The sequence below is a fragment of the Macaca thibetana genome, chromosome 3 (assembly GCF_024542745.1).
Source record: "Macaca thibetana thibetana isolate TM-01 chromosome 3, ASM2454274v1, whole genome shotgun sequence".
NCBI classification, from domain to species: Eukaryota; Metazoa; Chordata; class Mammalia; order Primates; family Cercopithecidae; genus Macaca; species Macaca thibetana.
In genome coordinates this window covers 20,578,530-20,592,266 of record NC_065580.1, presented here as the reverse complement: position 1 = coordinate 20,592,266, position 13,737 = coordinate 20,578,530, and the positions used below count along the sequence as shown (strand labels likewise).

The window sequence follows — 13,737 nt, the reverse complement described above, 5'->3', positions numbered from 1 at the left end:
CCCTGACATTTCTTGATTTTTAAAAATTATTAAATAATCTTCTTTACATAAAAATGTTTTAAGAACTAAAAATTTATTAATATTGTTTTTATTGCTTTTATTTGTCAAGAATTATATAAAATTTACTAGGTTTTTATGTATTCCTTTTCTCCCTCAACTAGAATCCAAGCTTGAGGGAAAGACTATGTCCTAATATAATGAGTGTTCAAATTCCCCTAAAATAGATCTTTTGAGGAATGGGGAAAAATAAAATAAAATAAAATAAAATAAAATAAAATAAAATAGTCCTTCACATAGTGAAGGTAATCAATAAGCAGGTTTTAGATCTCTCTGTTATAAAACATTTTTTAGCAACAAAAAAAATGCATTGTTGGTTGCTTTACATAAATGTCTCTAACAACTTTTTTGTGCTTAGCTATTAATCCGCATATTTATAGCTCATTTTATTCTATGCCATATCTCCATGTTTACAAATCATCCTTTGGTTTTTATAGCCTATTTTATAGTTGCCTTTAAAATTTTGGTCTTTTATAAAAGTCATCCTATGTTCTAAAAACCAAAATGACTTACGTTTGAGTTACAAACGTGTTTTAATTTATGAAAAGTCTTTCTTGCATCTTATATTTCCATATCATATTTACTCAAGCTTGGATTTGAGTAGATTCTTATGATTTCTTTTTTAGCAGAATTTTGCAGCTATTAAAATTAAAAAGCAAACTTTCAGTTTGAAATTAAACATTGATCTTATGGAATGTATTTAATAGTAATCAAATATCTGTAAGCAAATAGTCCTCATAATTAAAGTATGCCGTTCTAAATCTTATCTGTTCTTGGGCAATCTCACCACATATGAAAAAGATTACCTTTTGTTGTGTCTTCACACTCCTGGATAATTGGATTAGTTGAAGGGTACATACATGTGAAGTAGTCCTACATTCTCTATCACTATACTGAGTTGAAAGACTCTTTCATGTTTCATGTAAATATCAGAACCAAATAAGATGGAATTTTTTTATCACCTCCTTTGTCATTTCTTTCCTTACTTTCCTTCCTTTCTCCACCCCCACCAGTCTATCCCCAGTCATCTCTTCTTTCAAACTATCTTCAGATTAAGAGTCAATTATATAACTTTCCTGCATCCAAGGTTTTAATGGTTCTTCCATTGCCTGAATAAAGCCTAATGTTGATACTAAAAGGAGACACATGGTGAAGAATAGAGTGTTGACTACTGTCTGATTTGTCAAGGTGACATTTCCCTTGTTGAAGTCATCATTTTTGTGGTAGGTCTTCATTTGAATTATGTTTGTCAATTTGCTAAGAGCACAGGCTCTCATTAAAGTAACAGAAGACTGACATGTAAACAATACTGCTATGGTCTGAATAGTTGTGTCTCTCAAAATTCTTGTGTTGAAACCTAACCCTCAAAGTGATGTTATTAGGAGGAAGGGCCTTTTAGGAGTGACAAAGTCAGGAGGGCAGAGCCCTCATGGATGGAATTAATGCCTGTATGTAAAAAAAGGCCTCAGGAAATTCCGTCCCTTCTACCATGTGAAGATGCAGCACACAGATACCATCCATGAGAAAACTGGCCTTCATCACACACAGAGCCTGCCACTGCCTTGATCTCAGACTTCCCAGGCTCTAGAACTGTGAGAAATAAATTTCATTGTTTATAAGCCACCCAGTTTTAAGGCATTTTGTTATACCAACCTGAACAGACTAAGACAAATACCAATGTATTTAGCTACAATAAGAAATTTGGCCAGGCACAGTGGCTCATGCCTGAAATACCAGCACTTTGAGAGGCGAAGGTGGGATGACCGCTTGAGCCCAGTTCGAGGAGGCCAGCCTGGGTAACATGGCAAGACCCTGTCAAAGGGAAGGGAAGGGGAGAGAGAGGAGGGGGAGGGGAGGAGGAGAGGAGAGGAGGGGAGGGGAGGGGAGGAGGGAGGAGGGAGGGGAGGGGAGAGGGGGAAAGGGAGGGAAGGGAAAGTGGGGAGGGGAGGGGAGGGCAAGGGTAGGGGAGGGGAAAGGAAGAATTTTTGTTGTTAGAAAAACTCAGCAAAATAAAATTCCTGTTTCTCGTTGGACAACATTGTTTTATACATACATCAAACAGGCCAATAATAATAATAATAATAATAATAATAATAAAACAGCAACTCCATAGACAAAAAAGGGAAAAAAAAGAAACCTTTTTTTTTTTTTTTTTTTTTTTTTGAGACGGAGTCTCGCGCTGTCACCCAGGCTGGAGTGCAGTGGCCGGATCTCAGCTCACTGCAAGCTCCGCCTCCCGGGTTCACGCCATTCTCCTGCCTCAGCCTCCCGAGTAGCTGGGACTACAGGCGCCCGCCACCTCGCCCGGCTAGTTTTTTTGTTTTTTTTAGTAGAGACGGGGTTTCACCGTGTTAGCCAGGATGGTCTCGATCTCCTGACCTCGTGATCCGCCCGTCTCGGCCTCCCAAAGTGCTGGGATTACAGGCTTGAGCCACCGCGCCCGGCCAGAAACCTTTTATCTTTGGCCTTTTTAACCATCTCATACAAACCAACCACTTGTGGTACAGCTAAGTACATACACAAAAAAGTTACTGGAATGCTCGTGTTAGATATGAGTTCTAAATTTCTTTTCAAATAATTACTATGTCAGTAAGTTCAATTCTTTGCCTTCTACTTCCTCATAAAGCAACCTTTTTCGATTACCTACTCCACCCTAACTCATTCCAATTACCTACTGCACCCTGACTCATTCTGATCACCTGCTCCACCCTCACTCATTCCGATTACCTGCTACCTGCTCTGCCCTGACTCCCGCCAAAGCACTCACCCCATCATTCTCTTTAAATTAGCCAGTCGGAATCAGTTTAGCCTGTGCCGTCTAACCCCAGCCAATAGAGGAACGACACAGCAACAGGGGCCACGTGCGTCCTCGGTAAGAACCCCTTCCCCTCCCCTGTCCAAGTGTGCGCGCATCATTGTTCCTTCTGTAAGGGCACACCCTTCTATATAGAAATAACTTGCCCTGCTGAGAATTAAAAGGAAAATTTTGTGTTTGAGTGCTATTCCTTTTGTGGCACCGAAACTTTATATATAACACTTGGAATAAGATTGTTTTTCTGTTGTCGGTTTTGTTTTTTTACAAGTTTTTTTTTTTCTCTCTCTCTCTCCTTTGAGATTATAATGAACATGGTCACACCACAAGTCAAGTCAGGAATAGGACAGAGAACGCTCTGAAGGCTGGTTTGGTCATTCGAGGTCATTAAAAATGGCTGACCCTAACTATCTGTACAAAAATATAAAATGTAAATAAAAAATACGAACAAATTTCCTTTTTAAAGCACATTTAAGAAAAAAAGCAGGGCCTCGGAAGTTTTGGGCTTTTCCTCCTCTGTTGCAAATTCTCATGGTTTGGGTTGGGTGGTGGAGAGCGTGTGTCGTCTGCGGGTGGCACTGCCCGCGGCGGGCGGTGGGCGGTGGGCGGTGGGGGGGCCTCTCTGCTAGAAGGTGACCACGTTTAGATTCTGAGACGGGAAGTGGAGGGTGAACAGGTCACGGCGGCTTTTTTTTTTTTTTTTTTTTTTTTTGTAGTTTAACTTTTCCTTTTCTGCTGTCTGGTCATCCCCGTGGGTCTTCTGCTGCTTGGTATCGACGTCGTCATCATCATCCTCAGCTGCCCGCTGGCCCGTGGCCGACTCAGCTTCCTCGTCTTCATCTCCATCCTCTTCCTCAGCGTCACCTTCTTCTTCCTCCTCCTCTTCCTCCCCACCTTCTTCCTCTTGTTCCTCTACCTCATTGTCAGCCTCCTGCTCCCCGTTTTCCTCCTTAGCATTCCCGATAGCAGCGGCGTCTCTTCCATTTTCCGCCTGTTCCACGACTTCCTTCTCCTGTAGGTCCGTGGTGGTGATTTCGGAGCCGGTGTCTACGGCTGCCTCTGACACGGGGTCGGGGGACGAGGGTGATCCGATGCAGGGGATTAAGAAGAAAGCCAGAGTTCAGGGACTCTGGCGATAAAGCTGCCCAGCCGGACAAGGAACAATGCAAAGACGGCTTTTCAGAGCAGCCAGTGGGGAAAAGAAGGAATTTAGCTGGCAAAAGAACTAGCTATTCTGACCACCTCAATTCTGAATTCTTTTTGTTTGTTTTTTGTTTGTTTTGTTTTGTTTTTTGATACAGAGTCTCACTCTGTCACCCAGGCTGTAGTGCAGTGGCACCATCTCAGCTCACTGCAACCTCCATCTCCTGGGTTCAAGTGATTATCCTACCTCAAACTCCCGAGTAGCTGGGATGACAGGTGCCCACCACCACTCCCAGCTAATTTTTGTATTTTTAGTAGAGATGGGGTTTCTCCATGTTGTCCAGGCTGGTCTCAAACTCCTGACCTCAGGTGATCTGCCCGCCTTGGCCTCCCAAAGTGCTGGGATTACAGGGGTGACCCACAGCGCCCAGTCCAATTCTGAATCCTTAGAAATGTGTGAAAAGCTGGATTATAACTGAAATTATGTGTGCTTAGAATCAGGGCAAGAAGCAATGTATTTTAAGTGCATGATGGCATTAGGCTTGATATTTCAGCAACAGATTTATACTGCATGTTGAGTCTTTAAACAGAGTGTCCAAAATATTCTTTTTTGAAAAAAAATGTTTGAGACAGGATTTCACTTTGTCACCCAGGCAAGAGTGCAGTGGCGCAATCACAGCTCACTGTAGCCTCCACCTCCCAGGCTCAAGCCATCCTTTCACTTCAGCCTCCCAGGGTGCTGGAACTACAGTCACACACTACTATGCCCAGCTAATTTTTGTATTTTTTGTAGAGACGAGGTTTTGCCACGTTGCCCAGGCTGGTCTCAAACACCTGAGCTCAAGCAATTCTCCTGCCTCAGCCTCCCAAAGTGCTGGGATTTCAGGTGTGAACCACCCTGCCCAGCCTTTGTTTGAAAATTATTAAGAATTTTGACACTGACAGAAGAACATCAAAACAAGTGCAGGGACCTTCTGAGCTCATGGCCCTGTGTGACTGGCCACACATTCATAAAGCCAGCCTAAATATAAAACAATCCTCTAGTGCAAACTACCACCTACCATCTAAACCCAGCTTGCCCTCTGTTTCTGTAAATAAAGTTTTATCGGAGTGCAGCCATGCTCATTGGTTTCATCTGTGGCTGTTTTTGTTCTACAGGAGGAGAGTTTCCCATACATGCAACAGAGATTGTAAGGCCCACAAAGGCTAAAATATTTACTATCTGGCCCTTTATCAAAGTTTGTTGCCTCCTGCTATAGGATGTAATCTGTCAGTTCTTGCCCCATACTTGCTATTCTAAATGAGCACTCAGCCATCTACAACGTGTTTCACTCTTCTCCTTGGAAACCATGTAGAGTCCACCTGGAGTCTATAGCTACAAATCAGAAGAATTTGGACACTGCTGACCTGCTCACAGACTGAAATGCCAAGAATTTCTGTGGCAGTGTAAGGACAGCAGTAACTATGAATTCTCCAGGGGAAGCCTGCAAAGCTATATGATCTCTTCTACCCGAATCTCTTGTGTACCTGAGGTTTCTCACCGCACTACCACAAAACAATATACAGCTGCCAACTCCCAGTCAGCAACTTGCCTGGAGTCTTACGTTCCCCTCATAAAGGATAGGGCTCAAGAATTGCTCTTCTTGACTGGCTATTAATAAAATCTCCAAAATCCTCTAGCACCATGTCTGGCATATCTGCCTCCCACGTAAATTCCCCTGGACCAGGTGCCCGTGTGCTATGGTCTAAATGTCTGTCCTCTCCAAAACTCATGTTGAAATTTAATTACCGTTGCAACAATATCAAGAGGTGGGATCTTATTTTTAGTTTTTTAATTTTAATTTTAATTTTTTTAGACACAGGGTCTCACTATGTCATCCTGGCTAGAGCGCAGTAGCACAATCACGGTTCACTGCAGCCTCAACATAAGCTCAAGAGATCCTCCTGCCTCAGCCTCCTGAAGAAGTAGGACCTTTAAGAAGTGATTAGGCCATGAAGGTTCTGCCTTCCTGAATGGATTAATGCTATTATCTCAAGAATGGGCTTGTTATGGCAGGAGTGTGCTCATTATAAAAGGGCAAGTTCAGTCCACTTTCTTCCCCCTCTTCCCCTCTTTCCTTTTGCCTTATGATGATGAAGCAAGAAGGCCCTCACCAGATGCCTACCCCTTGATATTGAACTTTCCAGCCTCCAAAACTGTGAGCCAATAAATTTCTGTGTATTATAACTTGCCCAGTCTCAGATATTCTGTTATCATAGCGCAAAAGACTACGTAACCTTAATACCTGGGCTAGGTCCTATTAGAACTTTAAGGATCTAATAGCTTACCCTGAAGGCTGGCTATCTAGTCAGCCTGCTATAGTTTCATGGATGCTGGTAGAAGACATGAGACATCTGGGTCAGAAATAAAGGATTGTTTATTACTCACAACAATAGCAATAGCCAAAGTAACAGCATTTTGGCACCGTTTCCCCAAGCCCCATTTCCACAGGGTGACACAAGGGACAGTTGATGTCCGCACAGGCAGTGAGTTCTGTTACAGGAAAAGCACCCTGAGCTTGGAAAATAATCCCATTATAATGGGTTGTGGCACACTTCCCCTGACCCTAGAAGGAAAGATGATTTTACAACACTGGATAGTAAGCAAACTTGCTCTTTTGCTATGAAGGGAGATGCTATCTCTATCCTTCAAGACAGTTTGCTATATAAATGTCCTCTAAAGATAGATTAGAATAAAAGGTAGTCAGTGCCCTGGTTGCAACATGTGCAGAAATGCAAGAAATTCTTGGAGAATTGTCTCTCAACAGCCTCCATAAGGACTTGGTCCATAGCTATAAATGAGCCCCTTTTTTTCTGTGAGCAAGCTGGATTTTTGCTAGTGATCTTCTCCCAGGTTTGCTTCCTTCTTTTCTAGTTTGCAGATTTATACTGGGTACTTTAGAGAAATATACCCTACCCATCGTATTGCCCCCAAACCAACATACAAATAAATGGTCTCTCATGTTTTGTGACTTTTCAAGTAGAATTTTATCAATTGCTTTTGTCTCTATATAGCCATACAACTTAGGTATCACAATATGTTCAAAGCACTTAGCCATTTCTTCCCCCCAACCATTCACCATGTTCTTCCCAAATTCTTAAAGCTGTGTGTGTATAATGCTACAAAAAATATGATATTAAACTCAAGTGCCAGGGTATTCTAGCCATCATACATAAATGTTAGAGATTATTACTGGAATCATGTTTAGAATGTACCGTGTAAGGAGTCTATTGTGCAAACAGGAGACTAAACGGGAGTAGATAAAACGGAAAAGGAAGAGGAATCAGGAACTCAGTCCAAACAAAAACATCATCCAGAGGAAACAGGATAAGCCTGTCCAGACACAGGAAACTATAATGAGGAAGGAAAAGCAATTCTCAGAACAGATGGGCGGAAACTGAGCAACTAACAGAGGTGGAGCCATGTTTATTTGAGAAAGTGTATTCTGAGATTTGGGGGTTGAACAGAATCTGTGCTTATTCCCCACAGCTCCTGGATCTCTAATGATGCTATATGTGGATACTGAACTGGCATATGCATGAGCTCCTGTAACGATCAAGCTATTTCTTAAACCTCTAATTCTCTGTCACTTGTAACTTCCTGTCTTTTGAAAAATATATGTATGTTTTTATTTGAATGGATACTAACTTGATTAATTCATTTCCTAAATATTTGAATTTCTAGAGAACTGTGAAAGTTTATGGAGATGATTGAAAAGGATATTGAAACGAGGTCTATCCCAGAAAATATAGGACAGATGGTTATGGGGCATTAAAAAAGAGAACTGTTAAGCCTACAATCCAGCATCTTATTGTCTGCTGTATTTTTTTAAAAGCTTGCAGAGTAAGGCGTATGTTATTGTTTCATCTCTTTTGATACAACTGAGTTCCTTCAAACACATACAATTAAAAAATAATCCACTCTCAAGTAAATTGTATGTCTGTGTGAATAAAAATGCAATCCCTTGTAGATGAGTTTTATGTTTCCCAGCTGCCTATGAGATTATTATGTATCATAAATTGTATACTCTGTACTCTGCATTCCTTTGCAGCTACAAATGAAAAGATTTAGGCATGTTTTTATTTCTTATTGAAGTAAAGCCTTCACTAATTATTCATCAGCTATAAAGACTTTATAATTGTTCAATATTTTGAAGCATTTGTGCACATAAACTAACCCTCATTTTAATAGTTTATTCATCTAACTGCTTTAATAGAGTACCTCTTTTTTTCATACTCTAAATTAAACATCAAATGCAATCTTTTCCAAACAACTAGAATCACTGATTTTGAGAGCTGAAAAATATTTCATTTTCTCAAGGTAAATAAAAAAACTGAGTCTCAGTGGTTGCCTAAGAATCACATTCCCACAAGATCTGCCCAGCTAGAAGTGCATTAAAACCACTTTTTCAGACCCTTAAGGGTCCGTGCTCTTTCTATAACATGCAGATTTTTCTCTTCATGATTCTTGTAGGGAATTGATTCTAAATTTATTCAATTTAGTAGTGCTCAGACAGATGTTTGTATATCTCTTATAACATGACCAGTGGGCATTGCTTTTTTTTATTCTTTAGTTATCTAGGATTTTATTCTGTATTACTATTCCAGATAAATATTTTAAATCCTTAATTTATTCTTGTAATAAAAGATAGGCTTTTCTTTGGGGGCAAGTCCATTTCTCAAGCTAAACTATGGAAAGCTGGAGCTCCAAACCGAACACAAATTAAAATTTAAATTTAACCATGTTGTGATGCCAATGAACCACTGATGGTTTTCGAAATCTTCACAAAGGCTGGTAGAAAAACTTCACAGTGAATGAATTTTATTACTTCTGACTATAATGTCCCTACCTACAGTGCTTCTGTAATGTTTGTAAGACTGAAATATTTAGAAATGTTCTCCTGGCTACATTTTACCTTATTTTCTTTTTCTTTTTTTCTTTTCTTTCTTTTTTTGTTTTTTTTTTGTTTGTTTGTTTTTTGTTTTTTGAGATGGAGTTTCGCTGTTTTGCCCAGACTGGAGTGCAGTGGCAAAATCTCGGCTCACTGCAACCTCTGCATCTCAGGCTCAAGCGATTCTCTTGCTTCAGCCTCCCAAGTACCTGGGATTACAGGCATGTGGCACCACGCCGGGCTAATTTTGTATTTTTAGTAGAGACAGGATTTCTCCATGTTGGTCAGACGGGTCTCAAACTCCTGACCTCAGGTGATCCACCCACCTCAGCCTCCCAAAGTGCTGGGATTACAGGTGTGAGCCACCACGCCCAGCCTATTTTACCTTATTTTCATCTCTTCATTATTCTTGTTCAGTTAGGTCCTCTGGATACCTTAATTGTTTTTAGGATCACAAACTCTTTTGTGGAATCCTTTGCAAATAAAGTCTCTGTGCTCCTCAGTGTCAGTGGCTACAAGGATTTCTTGCCATGTTCAATGCGTAGGCTTTTCCCGAAAGGCTTATGTTATGGCTCTCTTCCATTCACATTGGCATCATAAGGCACAACTGGCCAGGCACGGTGGCTCACGCCTGTAATCCCAGCACTTTGGGAGACCAAGGCAGGCAGATCACTTGAGGTCAGGGGTTCAAGACCAGCCTGGCCAACATGGTGAAACCCTGTTTCCCCTAAAAACACAAAAATTAGCCAGGCGTGGTGACGCACACCTGTAGTCCCAGCTACTCGGGAAACTGAGGCAGGAGAATCCCTTGAATCTAGGAGGCAACTAAATTCCTTCAAACACATACAATTAAAAAGTAATCCACTCTCAAATCAGTTGCATATCTATGTGAATAAAAATGCAATTCCTTGTAGATGAGTTTGCAGAGGTTGCAGTGAGCCGAGATCGTGCCACTGCACTCCAGCCTGGGTGACAGAGTGAGACTCTGTCTCAAAAATAAATACATACATACATACATACATACATACATACATACGTACATACATACATAAGGCACAACTGTGTCTGTTTTCCATTAGCACTTTTTTGGGGGAGGAATTGCCATATGAATAGGTGCACCAATGTATTTTCCCAACAACAGTGTACAAGGGTTCCCTTTTCTCCATGTCCTCACCAATATTTGTTACCTTTTGTCTTTTTTTGATAATAGCCATCCTAACAGATATGAAGTGATATCTCAGCGGTTTTGATTGGCATTTCCCTGATGGTAAGCAATGTTGAGCACCTTCTCATATACCTGCTGGCCATTTGTATGTCTTTTTTGGAGAAGTGTCCATTCTGTTTGCCCATTTGCAAATCAGGTTATTTCTTTGGGGTTTCTTCTTTGTTAATTTGCTTGCTATTGAGTTGTAGGAGCTTCTTATGTATTTTGCATAGTAATCCCTATCAGATCTATGGTTTGCAAACATTTTCACCCATTCTGTACATTTCCTTTTCATTGTGTTGTTTCCTTTGCTGTGCAGAAAGTTTTTAGTTTGTTGTATTCCCACTTCCCACTAGTCTATTTTCGCTTTCTTTTAACCTGTGTTTTTGGTGCCATGTCAAAAATCATCACCAAAGTCAATGTCAAGATTCTTTTTCCTGCATTTTCTTCTAAGGAATTTTATGTTTCCTGTTCTTATGTTTAACTCATTAACCCTTTTTTTTTTTTTTTTTTTTTTTTTTTTTTTGAGTTAGAGTCTCCCTCTGTCGCCCAGGCTGGAGTGCAGTGGCATGATCTCAGCTCACTGCAACCTCCACCTCCTGGGTTCAAGCAATTTTTCTGCCTCAGCCTCCCGAGTAGCTGGGATTATAGGCATGAGCTGCCAGGTCTGGCCAATTTTTGTATTTGTAATAGAGACAGTGTTTTACCATGTCGGCCAGGCTGGTCTGGAACTCCTGACCTTAGATGATCCACCTGTTTCAGCCTCTTAAAGTGCTGAGATTGCAAGTGCAAGCCACCGCTCCTGGACCGATTAACCCATTTTGAGCTGACTTTTGTGTATGGTGTAAGATAAGGGTCCAACTCTCTTCCATTAGAATTTTATTCATGGTTAAAATGGACAAACTTTTGTTATAATGGCCTTAAAATAAGCTGTAGAATTTTATAATTTTATATTTATATTATTTATAAACTATCTTTTCCTCCAAATATATTTACTAACTATAGGACTTTTATACCAGTTAAAATTTCGTGTCCATCAGTTTATACTGGTTGGGCACAGTGGCTCACACCTATAATCCCAGCATGTTGGGAGGCTGAGGAGGGAGGCTCACTTACGCCCAGGAGTTCAAGACCAGTCTGGACAACACAGTGACTGAAAATTAAAAATTAAATTTTTTTTTTTTTTTTGAGACGGAGTCTCGCTCTGTCACCCAGGCTGGAGTGCAGTGGCCAGATCTCAGCTCACTGCAAGCTCCGCCTCCCGGGTTCCCACCATTCTCCTGCCTCAGCCTCCCGAGTAGCTGGGACCACAGGCGCCGCCACCTCGCCCGGCTAATTTTTTGTGTTTTTAGTAGAGACGGGGTTTCGCCGTGTTAGCCAGGATGGTCTCGATCTCCTGACCTTGTGATCCGCCCGTCTCGGCCTCCCAAAGTGCTGGGATTACAGGCTTGAGCCACCGCGCCCAGCCAAAAATTAATTTATATTAAATATTTATACATTTTCCCTCCCTTTCTTATTCCAAATATTCCTTTTTTATCATAGTGTTTCAAAATCTGAGATTTTTTATATCATTGTTTCTTTTTAAATCATGCAACTTTCTCTTTTTGTTTTTTGTTTTTTTAATTCTTATTTATTTGTTTTTATTTGTTTTTTGAGACAGGGTCTCACTCTGTGATCCAGGACAGAGTGCAGTAGCATGATAATGGTTCACTGCAGCCTCAACCTCCTGGGCTCAAGCAGTCCTCCTGCCTCAGCCTCCCGAGTAGCTGGAACTACATGTGTGTCATCATGCCTGGCTAATTTTTTTGTAGAGGCAGAGTCTTGCTATGTTGCCCAGGCTAGTCTCCAACTCCTGGCTTCAAGCAATCCTCCCTCCTTGGCCTCCCAAAGTGCTAGGATTACTGGTGTGAGCTACTGCACCTGCCAGGAAGATCTTCTTTGATAAGATACCAAAGGCAAAGGACAAAAAGGTTACAATACTGATAAATTTGACTCTACGAAAATTTTTAAATTTCTGTATGACACAACTATGCTATGAACAAAATTAAAGAAAGTGCATAGACTGATAGTAAATATTTGCAATACGTATAACAGGCAAAGGGTTATAAGCCAGAATATTTATGTACTTTTATTTGTAGATAACCTATATTTAAGCCTCCTTTATATCAATAAGAAAAAGACAACTCAATAGAAAAGCAAATCGCAAATTGTATGAATGAGCAATTTGTAGGAGGAAAAATATAAATCGTCAATAAACACATGAGAAGATAACAACCCTCATTGGTAATCAGGGAAATGAATGCTGAAACAAGAATGAAATACTACTTTTCCACCAATATATTGCTAAAGATTTAAAAATTTGCTAATATCTATATTGGTGAGGTTATAAGAAAATGGATGGTCTCTTACATTGCTGGTAAGAGTATAAATAGTAAAACCACTTTGGGGGCAATTTGGTAATATCTAGTACTTTTCAAAATGCATATACCTTATGAACCAGCAATTCCCCATCTTTGTATCCATGCTAAAGAAGCGCTAACACATACATGCAAGAAAACCCATGCAAAGGCTCATTGCGTCATTTTTATCATGAAACATTAGAAACAACTGGCATCCAGAGAAGAGGAATGGCTACATAAGCTGTAGCTATATTATGCAATATTATGCAACATTTAAAAAGGAGGTAGTGCTAGGTGTTGTGGCTCATGTCTGTAATCCCAGCACTTTGGGAGACCAAGGCAGGCAGATCGCCTGAGGTCAGGAGTTCAAGACCGGCCTTGCCAACAGGGTGAAACCCCATCTCTATTAAAAATACAAAATTAGCCAGGCTTGGTGGCACACGCCTGTAATCCCAGCTACTTGTGAGGCTGAGGCAAGAGAATCACTTGAAACCAGGAGGCAGAGTTTGCAGTTAGCCAAGATCACGCCATTGCACTCTAGCCTGGGCAACAAAAGTAAAACTCTGTCATAAATAAATAAATAAATAAATAAATAAAGGAGGTAGTGCTGGGTATGGTGGTTCATGCCTGTAATCCCAGCACTTTGGGAGGCTGAGGCGGGTAGATCACCTGAGGTCAGGAGTTCAAGATCAGCCTGGCCAAGATGGTAAACCCTGTGTCTACTAAAAATACAAAAATTAGCCAGCTGTAGTGGCAGGTGCCTGTAATCCCAGTTACTCAGGAGGCTGATGCAGGAGAATCGCTTGAACCCAGGAGGCAGAGGTTGCAGTGAGCCAAGATTGTGCTACTGCACTCCAGCCTGGGCGGCAGAGTGAAACTCTGTCTCAAAAAAAAAAAAAAAAAAGGAAAGAAAAATAAAGCAGGAAACCTAAAGATACACAGAATAGTGTATCAGTTTCCTAGGGCTTCCTTAACAAGGCACAACAAACTAGACATAAGTGTCTAACTTTTGGCTTCCCTGGGCCACTTTGGAAGAATTGTCTTGGGCCACACAAAAAGTACACTAACACTAACAATAGCTGATGAGCTAAAGAAAATCAAAAAGCTCCGTGCATAATTTTCATCATATCTGCCCCTATAGATAAGCAAAAAAGTCTTTGCATTCAAAGGCTAACATAAACTTATATATCA

General features: G+C 40.8%; 1 protein-coding gene across 1 annotated transcript; it reads right to left on the bottom strand.

The window, feature by feature from the left end:
• Positions 1-1,116: 1,116 nt before the first annotated feature.
• On the bottom strand, positions 1,117-3,965 carry LOC126950798 (prothymosin alpha-like; the record flags this gene model as incomplete). Its single annotated transcript, XM_050784804.1, has 2 exons — positions 1,117-1,189; positions 3,592-3,965. Coding segments are annotated over 2 exons (447 nt in total), but the record flags the coding sequence as incomplete, so codon positions are not given.
• Between the last annotated feature and the right edge of the window lie 9,772 nt (positions 3,966-13,737).